The sequence below is a fragment of the Stegostoma tigrinum genome, chromosome 7, assembly GCF_030684315.1.
Source record: "Stegostoma tigrinum isolate sSteTig4 chromosome 7, sSteTig4.hap1, whole genome shotgun sequence".
Lineage (NCBI taxonomy): Eukaryota > Metazoa > Chordata > Chondrichthyes > Orectolobiformes > Stegostomatidae > Stegostoma > Stegostoma tigrinum.
This window is the reverse complement of record NC_081360.1, coordinates 87,656,057-87,673,423: the sequence shown is the minus strand read 5'-3', so window position 1 is coordinate 87,673,423 and position 17,367 is coordinate 87,656,057. Positions and strand designations below refer to the sequence as shown.

Here is a 17,367-nt window from a genome sequence, read left to right as displayed (position 1 = left end):
ACAAAACTTGCCAACCTAGAAGACTAAACAAAAATTAGATTTCAAATGCAATCATATATTTATAGGAAGCTTACTCAGGAATACTCATATAAATGAATATAAACTGTCTGGAAAAATCATTTATTGAAAAATAATTTAAGCACTGTTGTGAGTACTTGGACTCTAGGCCAGAGGTCATGAGTTTGGCTTCATTCCAAGATTTGGATACATGTACAGTGGCACTTTGTATAATTGAAAACTTATAATTTCCCTGTAATTTCTCTTGGTAATGTTCCAGAACACTTCATGCAGTGCACTTGCACAGCTCAGAAGCAAGATCATGAAAAAAGAAACTGATGATAAACACCCTTTTAAACATGGGTTAGGTTTTTTCTACATTTGTATTTTCTAAAGCTATCTCCAATGTTTGGCCAGTCTCCAACTCCTATAAAATTCATTTTATTCAAAAAAAACTCTGCTATACATATCCTAATTTGCCACAAACTCTACTCACTGATCATACCCTGCACTTGCTAACCTGCACTGTTTCCAACCATAGAACACAAAAGTACAACATTGTGGGCCAGTGGGCGCATACCAATGTTACACCGAACAGGAGGCCAAATGAAACTAATCCCTCCTGCCTGCCACTGGTCATCATCCTAACCATTCCTTGCATAATGATGTGCTTATCTAAAGTCCCTTAAATGCCCCTATTGTATCTGCCGCCGCCACCGCCTCTGGCAGTGTGTTCTGACTCCTAATGCTGTGTGAAAAAAAAAACAAACGCCCCCACATCTCCTTCGAACCTTCTCCCCTCACCTTAAATGCATGCCCCCTAGTATTAGACATTTCAACTCTGGGGAAAAAAGGAGTCTGACCGTCAATCTTACCAATGCATCTCAATTCAAGTCTCCCCTCAGCCTGCATTGCTCAAGAGAAAATGAAGTTTTCTTGCCTCTTCTTATAACTCATACCCTCAAACTCAGGCAGCATCCTGGTAAACCTTTTCTGCACGATCTCCAAAGCCTCCATATCCTTCTGATAATGTGGCAACCAGAACTGAACACAATACTCTAATGGTGGCCTAACCAAAGTCTTATAAAGCTGCAACATGACATCCCAACTCTCGTACTCAATTCCCCGATCAATAAAGGCAAACATGCCACATGCCTTCTTTACCACCCTATCAACTTGCATGGCTCTTTTCAGGGAGCTATCGACTTGAACCCCAAGATCCTTCTGTACATCAATGCTGTTCAGAGTCCTGCCTTTAACTGTATACCTTTCCTTAACATTTGATCTCCCAAAGTGCTGTACTTCTCACATACCCAGATTAAACTCCATCTGGCATTTCTCCGTCCATACCTGCAACTGATCCATATCCCGCCACATCTTTTAACAACCTTCTACGCTACCCACAACCCCACCCATCTTTCTATCATTTGCAAACTTCCTAATCCACACATCTACATTTTCATCCAAGTCATTTACATATATCACAAACAGGAGAGGTCCCAGTACCAGAGATAATGGGAACTGCAGATGCTGGAGAATTCCAAGATAATAAAATGTGAGGCTGGATGAACACAGCAGGCCAAGCAGCATCTCAGGAGCACAAAAGCTGACGTTTCGGGCCTAGACCCTTCATCAGAGAGGGGGATGGGGGGAGGGAACTGGAATAAATAGGGAGAGAGGGGGAGGCAGACCGAAGATGGAGAGTAAAGAAGATAGGTGGAGAGAGTATAGGTGGGGAGGTAGGGAGGGGATAGGTCAGTCCAGGGAAGACGGACAGGTCAAGGAGGTGGGATGAGGTTAGTAGGTAGATGGGGGTGCGGCTTGGGGTGGGAGGAAGGGATGGGTGAGAGGAAGAACCGGTTAGGGAGGCAGAGACAGGTTGGACTGGTTTTGGGATGCAGTGGGTGGGTGGGTGGGTGGAAGAGCTGGGCTGGTTGTGTGGTGCAGTGGGGGGCGGGGACGAACTGGGCTGGTTTTGGGATGCGGTGGGGGAAGGGGAGATTTTGAAACTGGTGAAGTCCACATTGATACCATATGGCTGCAGGGTTCCCAGGCGGAATATGAGTTGCTGTTCCTGCAACCTTCGGGTGGCATCATTGTGGCAGTGCAGGAGGCCCATGATGGACATGTCATCTAGAGAATGGGAGGGGGAGTGGAAATGGTTTGCGACTGGGAGGTGCAGTTGTTTATTGCGAACTGAGCGGAGGTGTTCTGCAAATGCGAAGTGTTCTTCTGGATGAGGCTACCATGAGGAACATTGTCAAAAGCCATCAACTGTTCTACCCTCTTCCATGACCTTCATTACCTCATTGAAAAATTCAATCAAGTTAATAAAACATGACCGGCCCTGTACAAAGCCATGCTGACTGTCCCTAATTAGGCCATGCTTTTCCAAACGTCAGTAAATCTTGTCCCTGTGAATTCTCTCCAATAGCTTCCCAATCATCAATGAGAGATTCACCATCACCTGGATTATCCCTATTTCCCTTCTTAAACAGACAAACAACATTAACTACTCGACAGTCCTCTGGGACCTCTTAAGTGACTAGCAAGGATACTAAGATCTTGGTCAAGGCCCCGGGAATCTCCTCTCTTGCCTTTTTTCAATAACCTGGGGTAGATACCATCGGGCCCTGGGAGTTACCCTCTTTAATGCCATTCAAAAGATCCAATACCACTTTTTTCATGATCTCAAAACGCCCTGGCATATTAGCATGGCCCATACAAAGCTCACTATCCTCCATATCCTCTTCCTGGGTGAATACCGATGCACAGTGCTCATTTATGATCTCACCCCACTTTCTCTGCCTCCAAGCAGATGTTCCCTCCTTTATTTTTGCATGGTCCTACTTCCAGGTCCAGCAACATAACTTTAAAATTCCCATTCTGGTGTTCTCGTCCCTTCTTTTCTCTCCCTGACTTCCTCCATCCCAAAAATCCACAGCCCCTAATTCTGACATTGCGCGCATCTATTTCCTTCATTCCACCAGTAGAGAGTAGCACTTTCAAGTATCCAGCTTCCAGCTCATGGATCTTTTTCCTTAAAACAAGACAAATCTCAACTTCTTAAAATTGTTCTAAACCACAGTTCCAAGTGAGTTTTTGATCGATCTGTTCTAATATCTATTCGCATTTGTAGGTGTCAGATTTTATCTGGTAATGTTTGCATGCAGCAACAGCCCTTCGAACCTAATCTGCTACTCAGGAAGATTGTGGCTGATTTGATTTTAACCTCAATTCTACATTCCCATGGTAATCTTCAAATTCCTTTGCTAATCAAGAACCTATCTACTACTGCCTTAAAAATAATTAAAGATTCTACATTCACTGCTTTTGAGGAAGGGAATTCTGAGAACATCTTTTTCATCTTCTTTGCCTTAATATGTACCTCTTTAGTTTTAAACTACAACTTTAGTCATAGATTCTCTCACAAGCGGAAGCATGTTTTCCGCATCCAACTAGTCAAGACCCTTTAGGATTTGTGTTTCAATTAAGTCACCTTCGACTCTTGTGAATTCCAGAGGATACGGGCCTAGCCTGTCCAGCCCCTCCACAGAAGGCAATCTGCTCAATCCTGGTATTAGTCTGGTCAAACTTCTCTGAACTAGTTTTCAACAACAGTGGAAACAATGTGCAGACATCAGACGCTAACAGGAGCAAGCAAGCCACTAACATTCGCCATGACAAACTGCACTTTGGGTAGGTACTAACAGCATCTGACACTTTAAAACAGCTAAGCTACAGGAAACCATGAGAATGAAAAGAGAAAGGAACAAGATTTTTATCAAAAATCAAAGCAAAAGTCACAGCGTCAAAAAGAGAGTCCTTATGACTGAAGAATTTGGAAATTTAATTCTCACCATCTGTTATTTCTATCATGATCAGCCTTTGACCCTACAAATTCATATAGAAGAAAGCCTTACTTATAGCTTGCGTGTTGAAAAATAATTAATGCTCAGAATTAGAAAGCAGAATTGCAATTGAAGCCAAGTTAAGAAAGCTTCCTGACAGCCCTAGTCTCTATGTGACCACTTACGTTCAGACCACCATCCTGAAAATTTGGCAAGTTCCAAAGCAGGGAAGGTGATGAGAAAAGGATAATTTTCAAAATTAGGGAAAAGATTACAAGTATAACCAAAAGAAATTCAAACACTAGTTCAAGCAGTATACAATTTTTAAAAGAATTCCATTTCAAGTCTTAGAAAAACGAGTTCTCTCCAGTGGCTTCTGCTACTGACGTACCCTACCCCTCAAAGATGTTCATCTCTTCTCAAAGTATCGAAAAAAATGCATGCCAAGCTTGCCCTAGACTTCTAGGGCATCGCATTGCAGGGAACTAAAACTTAACAAGAACATCACTTACTACACAAGGGAAATTTCTTCACAAACATCAGCCTATATAGTATGAAAAACATTTTGCGGAGAAAAAAAGCACTATTATTAGGAATAAAGGAGTAAGTGTACGGCTTGTTCTGTTCAGACCATTCCTGGACTTATTTTTTAAATCAATTGTTATCTTTTGTACAAAAGGTGTAGGTTCACGAAGGCATACATTTCCACAAAATCTCACCAATCATTCTTTATCCTCAAGTGTAGACAGTGAATACTGAAGGTTATTTACCAGAGGATTTCACACGCAACTCCATCCTCTCATTTTTATTCAATATTCATATGTCCACTCTGCAGAAGTCAATGAATTGCAACCAAGTGCAGAAACCCCTCCTAACTGCTATTTAGGATTGGGAAAATTAAGATGTGTAAGTTTAGCACAGACACAAATAGAAAACCTTCAGTAAATATGCGACTCAACTTGACACTCTGAACAATTATCCAATGACTATTACAGGAGCCAATTTCTTGAAATTTAGAAACAACATGATGAACAACTTGCATTGATGTCATGCTTTTCACATAGAAAGACACCGAATGATCAAATTATAAATAGAAAAATGGCACCTGGCCAAAAGACTGAGATATCAGTGGAAGTCACAAAAAGCTTGGGCAAAGATGGCAATTTTTAGAGAGAATTTTCAGAGAGAGCAAACAGAAAGACAGAAATTTAGGGTAAATGTTTCCAATGGAGAATGAAGGGGTTTGGGGAAGGGTGGCACACAAAAGAATAGAGTCAGAGGAAGCATGTACTGGGCTTTTATATAGTCAAAGGTTATTAGAAATAGAAAAATGCCAGGCCATAAAAGTAACTTAAGGACATAAATACAAATTCTAAATTGTTCAGAAATATTAAAAAGCACTGGGGGAACTGAGGCAGATTAGGGCAGTGTTTGGAACAGCTGGATGATGGAGATGAGGAACAGACCAGGAAAGAAACGGAACAGCTAAATCTGTAAAGAAAGAACATGGCTAAGTAAACCAAGTGTGAAGCTGGATGAACACAGCAGGCCAAGCAGCATCTCAGGCGCACAAAAGCTGACGTTTCGGGCCTAGACCCTTCTTCAGAGCTCTGATGAAGGGTCTAGACCTGAAACGTCAGCTTTTGTGCGCCTGAGATGCTGCTTGGCCTGCTGTGTTCATCCAGCTTCACACTTGGTTATCTTTGATTCTCCAGCATCTGCAGTCCCCATTATCTCTGATCACAACATGGTTAAGTATTTCAGTTACAGGTAGCATGAAGCAGGGGAGTTAATGGCCTAGTGTTATTTTTGCTAGATTATTAAATCAGAAACACAGCTAATATCCTTGGGACCTGGGTTCAAATCCCACCATAGCAGAAGGGAGGATTTGAATTTAATTTTTAATTATAAAAGTCTGGAATTAAAAATATATTGATGACCACAGGATCGTTGCTGATTGTCAGGAAAACCCATCTGGCTCACTAATGTTCTTCAGAAAAGGAAATGTGCTATCCTCATCTGATCTGGCCTACCTGTGACTCCAGACCCACAGCGATGTAGATGACTCTCAATTACACTGAGAAATGGCCTAGGTAGTAACTCAATTCAAGGGCAGCTTGGTGCAGGATACAAATGTTGGCCCGCCCGCCAGCCAGCCAGCAATGCCCAGGTCCCATCAGCGAATTAAAAAAAGTGGAAATATTAGACATGGAAATGGTCATTCTTCATGATGGAGTAGCTGCAATGTCAGAAGCCTAGTTCGAAGTCACAAAGGACATCAAGTGTCTGGTTGACCAAGTTGAGAGGTGGAACTGGAAGCAAGGGTAGAGAACACATAGCAGGCTAAAAATGATCATATCTGCATTCCCAAGAATTGCTCTAAACCCTTCCTATTCGTATACCCATTCAGATGGGTTTTAGAATAGGCCCCATTTAGAATACTGTGTCCAATTTTGGGCCACACACCTCAGGAAAGACATACTAGCCCTGGCGCGTGTCCAAAGGAGATTCACATGGATGATCCCTGGAATGGTAGGTTTAACGTATGATGAACGGCTAAGGATCCTGGGATTGTACTCATTAGAATTTAGAAGGTTGAGGGGAGATCTAATAGAAACTTACAAGATAATGTATGGTTTAGAAGGGGTGGACACTAGGAAGTTGTTTCCGTTAGGCGGGGAGACTAGGAACTGTGGGCACAGCCTTAAAATTAGAGGGGCTAAGTTTAAAACTGAAATGAGACGACATTTCTTCAGCCAGAGTGTGGTGGGCTTGTGGAATTCATTGCCGCAGAGTGCAGTGGAGGCGGGGACGTTGGATACCTTCAAGGCAGAGATCAACAAATTCTTGATCTCAGAAGGAATCAAGGGCTATGGGGAGAGTTCAGGGAAGTGGTGCTGAAATGCCCATCAGCCATGATTTAAATGGCGGAGTGGACTTGTTGTAACTGTCCCCACATCCACCACTTCCTCTGGCAGCTCATTCCATACATGCACCACCCTCTGCATTAAGTTAGCCCTCAGGTCATTTATAAAATCTTTACCCTCTTACCTTAAACCTTTGCCCTTTAGTCTTAGGCTCTCCCACCCTGGGGAAAACAGCACGGCTACTCACCTTATTCATGTCCCTCATGATTTTATAAACCTCTATAAAGTCACCACACAGCCTCAGATGTTTCAGGGAGGGAAAAAATCCCCACCTTATCCAAACTCTCCCATAACTCAAACACTCCAGTCCTGGCATCATCTGACCTAGTCTAGGTCAAGTTGACATAAGGAAGGAGGAAGTGTTAGGTATCTTAAAAGACATTAAGGCAGACAAGTCCTCAGGTCCGGATGGAATTTATCCCAGGTTACTGAGGGAAGTGAGAGAGGAAATAGCCGGGACCCTAACAGATATCTCAGCAGTGTCCTTAGACATGGATGAGGTCCCAGAGGACTGGAGACTTGCTAATGCTGTGCCCTTGTTTAAAAAAGGGCAGCAAGGATAATCCAGGTAATTATCGATCGGTGAGCCTGACGTCAGTGGTCGGGAAGCTACTGGAGAAGATACTGAAGGATAGGATCTATTCCCATTGGGAAGAAAATGGGCTTATCAGTGATAGGCAACATGGATTTGTACAGGGAAGGTCATGTCTTACCAACTTAATAGAACTCTTTGAGGACATGACAAAGTTGATTGATGAGGGAAAGGCTGTAGATGTCATATACATGGACTTCACTAAGGCGTTTGATAAGGTTCCCCATGGCAGGCTGATGGAGAAAGTGAAGTCACATGGGGTCCAGGGTGTGCTAGCTAGATGGATAAAAAACTGGTTGGGCGACAGGAGACAGAGGGTACTAGTAGAAGGGAGTTTCTCAAATTGGAGAGCTGTAACCAATGGTGTTCCACAGGGACCTGTGCTGGGACCACTGTTGTTTGTGATATATGTAAATGATCTGGAGGAAGGTGTAGGTGGTCTGATCAGCAACGTTTGCTGATGACACTAAGATTGGTGGAGTTGCAGATAGTGAAGAGGACTGTCAAAGATTACAGTAGAATATAGAGAGACAGGAGAGCTGGGCAGATAGAGTTCCATCTGGGCAAATGCGAGGTGATGCATTTTGGAAGATCAAATTCAAGGGCGAACTATACAGTAAATAGAAAAGCGAAAATTCATGAACAGAGAGATCTGGGTGTTCAGGTCCATTGTTTCCTGAAGGTGACAACGCAGGTCAATAGGGTGGTCAAGAAGGCATACGGCATGATTTCCTTCATTGGGCGGGGTATTGAGTACAAGAGTTGGCAGGTCATGTTGCAGTTGTATAGGACTTTGGTTCAGCCACATTTAGAGTACTGTGTACAGTTCTGGTCGCCACATTACCAAAAGGATGTGGATGCTTTGGAGAGGGTGCAGAGGAGGTTCACCAGGATGTTGCCTGGTATAGAGGGTGCTAGCTATGAAGACAGGTTGAATAGATTAGGATTATTTTCATTAGAAAGACGGAGATTGAGGGGGGACCTGATTGAGGTCTACAAAATCATGAGGGGTATAGACAGGGTGGATAGCAAGAAGCTTTTTCCCCCCCCAGAGTGGGGGAACTCATTGACTAGGGATCATGAGTTCAAAGCGAGAGGAGGAAAGTTTAAGGGAGATATGCGCAGTAAGTTCTTTACACAGAGGGTGATGGGCGCCTGGAACACGTTGCCAGCAGAGGTGGTAGACGCAGACACGTTAGCGTCTTTTCAGATATATTCGGACAGGTACATGTATGGGCAGGGAGCAAATGGACACAGACCGTTAGAAAATAGATGACAGGTTAGACAGAGGATCTTGATCGGCGCAGACTTGGAGGGCCGAAGGGCCTGTTCTTGTGTAGGTTTCTTTGTTTCATTAAAGTTTTCTGCACCTTCTCAAGTTTACCAACATCTTTCCTATAGAAGCGTGACCAGAACTGAATGTAATAAGCTAAAAGTGGCCTCAATGTCCTGCACAGCAGCAACATGACCTTCCAACTCCTATACTCAGTGTTCTGACCAATGAAGGCAAGTGTACCAAACGCCTTCAGCACCCAGCCTACCCACAACTCCACTTTCAAGGAACAATCTACCTGCACCTCAGGTTTCTTTATTTGACAACACTACCTAGGGCCCTACTGTTAACTGTTTAAGTGCTGCCCTGGTTTGCCTTACAAATATATAACATCTCACTTAACTAAATAAAACTCCTCTGACGCTCCTCAGCCCATCAGATCAAGGTCTTGCTGTACACTGAGATAATCTTCTTCACTGTCCACTACCACCTATTTTAGAATCATCTGCACACATTCTATTAATAGATCCCATACTCACATTCAAATCATTTACATATACGATGATAAGCAGTGGATCCAGCACAGATTCTTCTGACACATCACTTGTTACAGGCCTCCAATCTGAAGAGCAATCCTCTACCACCACCCTGTCTCATACAAAATTCTCTTGAAGGTATCCAACTGGCTAGCTCCCCCAGATCCCACGTGATCTAGCCTTACTAAACAGTCCACCAAGTGGAACCTTCATCATTCTTTGTCACCTCCTCAAATAAAAACTCAAATGAAGTTAGTGACATGATCTCCTACAAACACAGCCACAATGACAATTCCTAATCAGTCATTGCCTTTCTGATGCATGTAAATCCTGTCCCTCAGATTCCCCTCCAACAACTTACTGACCACTGACGTAAGGCTCACCAGACTATAGATCCCTGGCTTTTCTTTACAGCCTTAAAATAATGGTGCCACATTAGCCAACCTCCAGGCTTCCTGCACTTCATCCATGGCTGGCAACGATACAAACATCTCAGAAAGGAACCCAGCAATCTCTTCCCTGGATTCCCACAAAGTTCTGGGAAACACAGTCAGTTCCCAGGGATTTACCTACCTTTAAAATGTTGTAAGGCCTCCAGCACCTCCCCTTCTGCAACAAACTCTTCAAGACATCGCTGTTTATTTCCCCAAGTACCCTGACTTCAAAAGTTCATCAGAGCAATGACGTAGCTTTGGTTTATACCAAACCCATCAGGGCTTTTGATTTTGGAGCAGAAGAAGAAAAATATTGTAGGTTAATCTAGAACATGAGACCCACAATGAATTACTGGGGCAATGAAGTGTACGCACAATATTAAATGAAGTAGTAGTATTATGGTCATAAACATGCATCTAAATGGTGAGCTAGCAGAAAAACACACTAGCAAAGTGCCACGACTATTAAAGTTTCATAATCCCATCCATTCCCTTAATAGTTGAGAGACTGACATACAAACAACCGCTGAGATACTCAATGTTTTGTGTTAACAGAAATTATGTATCAGAAGTTACCTCAAATGATCCTTAGGTAGTAATGAACAAGACAAAAATCCTTGCTGAACTGCCCAAAACTACTGACTGTCCTTCAATCCCTTTAGGAGGGATGTACGGATGATAATTAAAATCACTGCCCTTGTACACAATATGTGGTCAATTCGGCAAGGCAGCAGTCTGTCAACAATGACCAGGAAATTCTAATGCAGCAAATGTACTTTCAGAACAGAGGCCTAGAATAATAAAGCAAGAGATGAAATATGATCTATTGAAATGCACAACTTGCTACATATTACACTCTTTTGAAAACATTAAATTAGAAGCAGCATACATCAGATCAGAGATAGGCCCCAATTACTTGTTAACAAAAGGAAACCACTTACTTTCAGCAATCACAAATTGCTGGAAATGCTCAGCGAGCCTGACAACATTTGTACAGAAAGAAACAACGTTAATATTTCAAGTCAAAGATGATTTTCTTCAAAAGGGGAGTAAAAAAATGCAATGCGTAATACTGTTGTGCAAAAGGGAATGCAACAAAATGAAAAGATCTGGTTTAAGGTGAAGGAGCAAATGATTAAATGGCAACAATGTCACAGGACAAAGAAGCACAGGTAATGGTAATGATTATAGCAAAGAGACAAAGTACCTGTCCAGAATGAGGGTCAGTGGGACAACAACGAACAACTGTCTTAAGGCAAAAAGGAAGAAAAGGATTCAAACAGATGAAGGAACAAAACTATCAAAATGGGTAGAGTTCCTGACATTCTTGAGCTCAACATAAGGTCTAGAAGGCTGTAAAGTGGCTAATCAGAAAACGTGGCCTTTGCAATCCAAGCTTGCATCGAGCACCACTGAACACCAAAGCAGACAGAGGACAGAAATGGGAGCATGACAGCAAGGTGAATTAAAATGACAAGCAACCAGAAGTGCAAAGCCATTCTTGCAGACTTAACAGTATTCAACAAAACGGTCACCCAATCTTCATGTGACCTCCCCAATATGAAGATGGCAACTAAAACTGCTTTTTAGCTCCCGACAATATTCCACATGCATGTAGAATCCATTGAACAGTCTCCATGAAGTTAGGTTGTTGGCTGGGCAGCTGGTTTGCAACACAGACTAACATCTAGTGACATCACTTGCATTGGTTGAAAACTGTATCCAATTCGTTTCCTGCATCAGTGGCAGAGGCATGATGACCAACAAGTGTGCAGCACTATGGCCTTCCGTGATCATGGCAACTTTATCCTTCAGCCAAGTGTAAACACAAAATCCTTTATCACAACAGGTTCCAAAAGTAACAAAGAATACCTCTGGGGAATCCTATCCTCTGTGCACACCATTGGTTACCCCTATGATCCTACTTAGAAAGCCAAACTGTTGTATTTCCTGACAATTCCCCAAGAAAGCATGTTACTTCTATTGAACAGTGTCAAACAAATAACTTAATAATGGAAATGTTCTACAAAAATTCTAACACATGCCCATATAGGGAAATAATCATTATTAGTCAAGCTCTATATGGATATACTAAAGGGTTGTTGGAGGTTGGAGATAGGGGCATACATAGCCATTAAAAGGAACACCATCACACGGAAGAGAATTTTGGATTGGATATGATGGCATGTCTGGGAGCAAACCTACATCATCATGATAGGTGACTGAGGTAGGATACTGGAAGAATTTTTGGATGAACTGAAGTTAGTGCATCATGTAGATGGAAAGGCAGGACAGCACTGGCATAGTTTGGTCTGGAGCTGAAAATGACCCTGAAGGAATGGAAACCAGCATAAAAATAAATACTCAGCGGCCAATGGCAGATGAATATCATTCAGTTGATTAACATTAACACATTTATAATTTTATCTAATGGCACATCTATCCTTTATGATAACTACAGAAAGTTGCCCATCATACTTGAGGCAGACTGGAAAACATCATAATTTAATTAATTGCCCTACTAGATTTTATTTTTCTAAAAAAAGTGAATACAATTCATTCACTCATGATGAAAATGCATCAAATTTCTGAACCATGTTGACCAAGGTTTTTCCACAGTTATTTGAGGTAGCCAATTGCACAGAAGTAAGGCTGCTGCAACGGACCTCTACGTTGTAAGATAAGCAAAAAAAGTAACATACATAAGCACTGGGATCCCAACCAAAATCTCCGAGCAAGAACGTTCAAATGTACGTTGAGCAGCATATTGGAATTGGGATGAACAGACTCCAAGTGTCACTTGAAGTCACTTGGGTAAGGGTAAGAGTGCTACCTTCACCACCCTTCAGAAAGAGAGGAGTAAATGAAAATAAAAATTGAAACTGAAGTATTTATTATGACAGTAAATATAATTTGAATAAATTTATACATTTCTCTCAGATACTGAAATTGTGTGTCTCTTTTCATCTTATTTTCCTTGGATGGATTTGAAACAGGCTCCTTCTGTTTCATCATATCAAGTGTGAACTGGAACGGTCAAGGATTTGGATGTGGATTTGATTTGAAATGAATTACTCAGAAAATATTTACAGTTGGATCTGTACAGAATTTTAAAAATTCTGTGTGCAGTACTTTGATTTACAAAAGCCTAGATATGCAAAATCTCTACTAGTGGATTCATCTGGGATTTGTGTGAAATGCTTCCCATTTAGCTGGTTTCGTAGTTCAGATTGAAGTATCACTGATATTAATTGAATGCAGAATTAGACATTCCCCAGAACAGAAACAGCATTTCCAGTAATCATTTCCAAGTCTAGGATACAAAAGCCAGAGATCACCAATCCTCAAAAAAAAAATGCAAAATCTACTTTCTCCATCCAAACATAAGAACATTTGATCACGACTAGGAGTAGCTGATGTAGCCATTAAACCTACTCCACCATTCAATAAGATCACAGATGAACAGCTACATCAGCACCACTCTCCTTTCCTATTCCTTTAGATTTTTGGGGGACTATCAATTTCAATCTTGAACGTACTCACGGAATACACCTGCACAACCCTGTGTGGTAGAATTCAAATTTTAACAACTCTCCGAGTAAAGAAATTTCCCATCATCTCAGTGCAAAATTGACTGACTCCTTATCTTGAGACCATCGTTCCTAGCTTGAGAATGGGGACACCTTATGAGCATCTATCCCAACAAGCCTCTCAAAATTTTAAATGCAGAGATCATCTTTTGCTTTTCTGAATTCTGAGGAATACAAGCCTTGTCTCCTCAATCTCATAATATAACCTCCATATCCCAGAAATCAGCCTAAGGAAACTTTGTTGCATTCCTCCAAGGCAAGTACCAGTGAGACGGCTGTGGCAGAAAACACATGACGACTGCGCATGCTTGCCTTCACAAATTTCCAAACTTGAAATTTATCACCACATAAAGGATTTCTCAACTTTACCATGACAAAATTATATTGCTCCTTACGACTGATCACTTCATCACAAAAACACTGATCTCCTTTGTATTATGTCCAACATTCATATTTCTGCTTATTTTTAGTACACAAATACAACAGAAATTTCAAGCCCTTAGAAGAGGTACAGGTCAGTGAATCAAAACAATAACCAGCTTTAGAGCACTTAGATTTCCAATAGTCCTCACATATTTCAGTTATTTTCAGGAAAAACACAAATGCTTACAAAATACAATTAGACTTTTCAGAAATAATGGGTGTAATTCTATATTCTTTCCTGCTGGACAACTTATTTGAGATGGATAAGGTTGGGAAAACTGATTACAAAAGCATACAATGAGTAAGGATTTCCTGCAAATCATCAAAAGACGAGGTCCTCAGGCAAAACATTCCAAAGCTTTTCTTTTATGAAAACAGGGTAGAAATCCAGAGGCACAAATTTTTCATACAAAATTAAATTTCTCCAACAAAGATTAGAATTTTTAATAACAACTGCCTTTACTAAAAAGCAATAAACTGGCATGTTTGATGTAGCTTCCCACTTGCCTCCTTTGGAAAAATGGTGTGGTCTAATGGAAGGATTTTACAAGCAGACTAAACCTGCTTTAAGTCATACAAAACTCATTCTGTAGTAACCAGGTCACGCAGTAGGATTTGAATTCAGGTTCAAAGAACAAAGAAAATTACACAGGAACAGGCCCTTCAGCCCTCCAAGCATGTGCCATTCCTCCAGTTCAAAGACAGGAGTGCTACCAACTGAGCCAATGAGGTCCCAAATACATGACTGAAATCAGAGAAACATGCTACAAAAGTATACTTTTTAAACAATTTGTTAATTCACAGGATGCAGGACTCCCTGAATATCAGTATTTACTGCTTTTCCTAAATGACTTCAAATACAAAAAACAATGGTATCAACTGAAGTGATTTTTGTCAGAAGACAGTTGAGTGCCAAATACATTGCATAGGTCTGATGAAACATAGCTCAGACTGGGCAAAGTTAAAATGTTTCTTTTCCTAAAAGGATGAGAGAAAACTGGACAGGTAGTTAACAACAATTTCACAGTCAAGACTTTATTAAGCCAGATTTAGATGACTGACTGACTTTTGATTATTAGGCCAGGTCAGACAGCATGGTAGCTCAGTGGTAAGCACTGTTGCCTCTTAGGGCCAGAGAAGGACTTGGGTTTGGTCCCAGCCCTGGGCAACTGTGTGTCCAGTTCGCATTTCTCCACTTGTTTGCATGCATTTCTTCTATGTGCTCCAGTTTCCTCCCATGGTCCAATGAAGTGCAGTTTAGGTGGATAAGCCACACTAAATTGCCCATAGTGTTCAGGGATGTGTAGGCTAAGTGAACTTGCCATAGGAAATACAGGGTTACAGGAATGGGGGCGGGGGCAGTTCTAGGCAGGGTGCTCTTTGAAGGGTTGATGTGGTCTGATGGGCAGAATGGCCTGCTTCCACACTGCAGAGATTCTATGATTCTCTGGATTACAAGTTCAGTTGCTTAACTATAATTCAGATGTACGTATTTTACCAGCAAAAAAAAAAAAACACCTTTACATTGCTGCAAGGACAGACACGTTTCCAAAGCTGTACATCTTCCACTCTTCATGACACACATTCAAGACTAAATTTTCTACGATTTCCAAAATTTTTGGTTTCTCTACAGCAAATCATTGGTTGGCAAGTCAACCAATCAGCAAACTTTTCTCCCATAGTATATCTTATTGCGAGGAATCTTGTGGTACAATATTGTCATCCATACCTCTGAACACAACAACTGGATTCAAATCTCACCTGCTCCAGGTGTGTGTAAAAGGCAGCTCAGAACAGACAGATTAGAAAATCTCTCTATTGTTGTGATCATTTCAAGTATGGCATTCTTGTGTTAGCCCTGATGAATGGAAGATGAAAAACTTTGGCAAAATATCTTTAAGCAACTTTTTTTTGTTACCAACAGCTAGTTTTGTTCTGATATTACAGCTGTCCAGCATAGGCATACCTTGAAGTTACTGGAGTTTACCCAACCAGCAGCAAGGCCATCCACCATTCGGTCCAGCATAGATTGGTCCTGTTCCAGATCATGGGATTTTTGGCGATCTGTGATGTACTCTATCAGCTCCTGAGCAATTTGCACCCGACGTCCCATGTCTTTCTGCAGCACTTGTGCCAAGAAATACTCCATGCAAGGCTCCATTTTTACTGTGCAGCTACAACAGAAACAAGGGCACTAGGTCTGCAAAAGAAACTACTTTATATTTATCCTAGAGGTCGCAGATCTGCTTGCTGAAGGTTACTGAACAGTTCTGATGAACAGACACGATCTGGGGAACGACAACAATGCACCATGTGTGTTTTCAGGAGCAGCTGGATGAGGGGGGAGCGTCAAAATCCTAACAAGATAGCAGCAATCCAGGCAAAGTGGGGAGTGCAACAAAGGACAGCCTCATAATTCAATATTCACAGGAATTCCTAAAAAAAAACACAAATTACAAGCCTTAAACATCTGATGACGGATAAAATAATAAAGCTAACAAGTTAGAAAAAACAACTGCTTTGTGCTGTTCCAGTAATCGATTGCCTGCCTCCACAAGGCCCATTAGATTCCAGGACTGACAGATTTAGCACAGCTTTTCTGAAAAACGCATGCAATATGTTTTATCCACGATGGCGCGATCGGCAAACGCATAACAAAAGACTCATGCAGAAAAGTGGGCGAAAATGCCATTAAACGGGTGATTTTTTTTGTGCCGTTTCATGGATTTAAGGCAGCTGCGTCCCTTTCGCAGAATAATAGATTTTCCCTGCACATGCGCGGGATTTTCACCCTGACCACCACCTCCTTTTTCCAGTAAACTTCCTGCCAAATTCACATACCACCGACGGAAATTAAGACCCTACCCAACCCTCACGCGTCACTATCAACAAGCTGAGAGCTGTATAAGTTTTTAAAAAAAACACACTATCCCCTCCCTTCCTCAGGAACAGTGCCGAGTAGGCAAAGAACCTGAACCTGGGGAGACTAGGCTGCCTGCGATACAGCAAAAGTCTGAAATTAAAGCAATGAACCATCATTGTTCATTTTGTTTTTTGGGGGGGTGGGGAGAGAATGAGAAGAAATGGAACGGAAACAAAGTCATTCACAATTTGAACAAATCAGATGGGAAGTAATTAGAGACAATCTTTAAAAAATACCCGAAGGAAAAGAAAGGGTCGATTGTGGTCAAGCAATTGGGGGGGGGGGTGATCTTACCCCCTTTGTTTGATTTGGTAAAGGTTAATGATTTGTTATTATTATTATTATTGACACTGGCGTTGTAAATATTAACTGAGGTGGTCTGTCTCTCTCCCTCCCAGCAGAACAGCCATTATTCCAGGATTGTATTTAGCAGCATTGCTTCACCACCCCGAATATATGAACAGCCGAGCGATTAACACAGAGAGAGAGAGAGAGAGAGAGAGAGAGAGAGAGATAACACCCTCCCCCCCCCCCCTCCCTAAAATACCCCCAACCTTCACACACAGCCGGCCCACCTCCCTCCATTATAAAATGATCCAGTGAGGGCCGGCGCCAAGCCTCCGCCAACAGGCCTCAAACCCGCCCACTCGCCATAATCCTCCAATTGATTCCTCCCTCACTGCCTGCCCAGCACAGCATATCTATATATTACATAAAAGAACATTTTCTATATCCCTGCCATTTCCCTCCCTTTTTATAACAGGAGGTGGGTGGGCCTGCTTTAATAACCGCCCTCCCACTTACTACCCCGCACGCGAACC

The 17,367-nt window shown here is 41.8% G+C and overlaps 1 protein-coding gene across 1 annotated transcript in view; it reads right to left on the bottom strand.

Annotated features, from left to right (window-relative positions):
* The window catches only part of clasp1a (cytoplasmic linker associated protein 1a), a 287,369-nt gene extending 270,445 nt beyond the window's left edge, over positions 1–16,924 (bottom strand). Inside the window, exons 1-2 of the mRNA XM_059647511.1 lie at positions 16,841–16,924; positions 15,590–16,059 (exon numbers count right to left, since the gene is read on the bottom strand). Coding sequence (XP_059503494.1) covers positions 15,590–15,784 — 195 coding nt within the window. The 5' untranslated portion in view covers positions 15,785–16,059; positions 16,841–16,924. The remainder of the gene's footprint in view (positions 1–15,589; positions 16,060–16,840) is intronic.
* Positions 16,925–17,367: the final 443 nt, after the last annotated feature.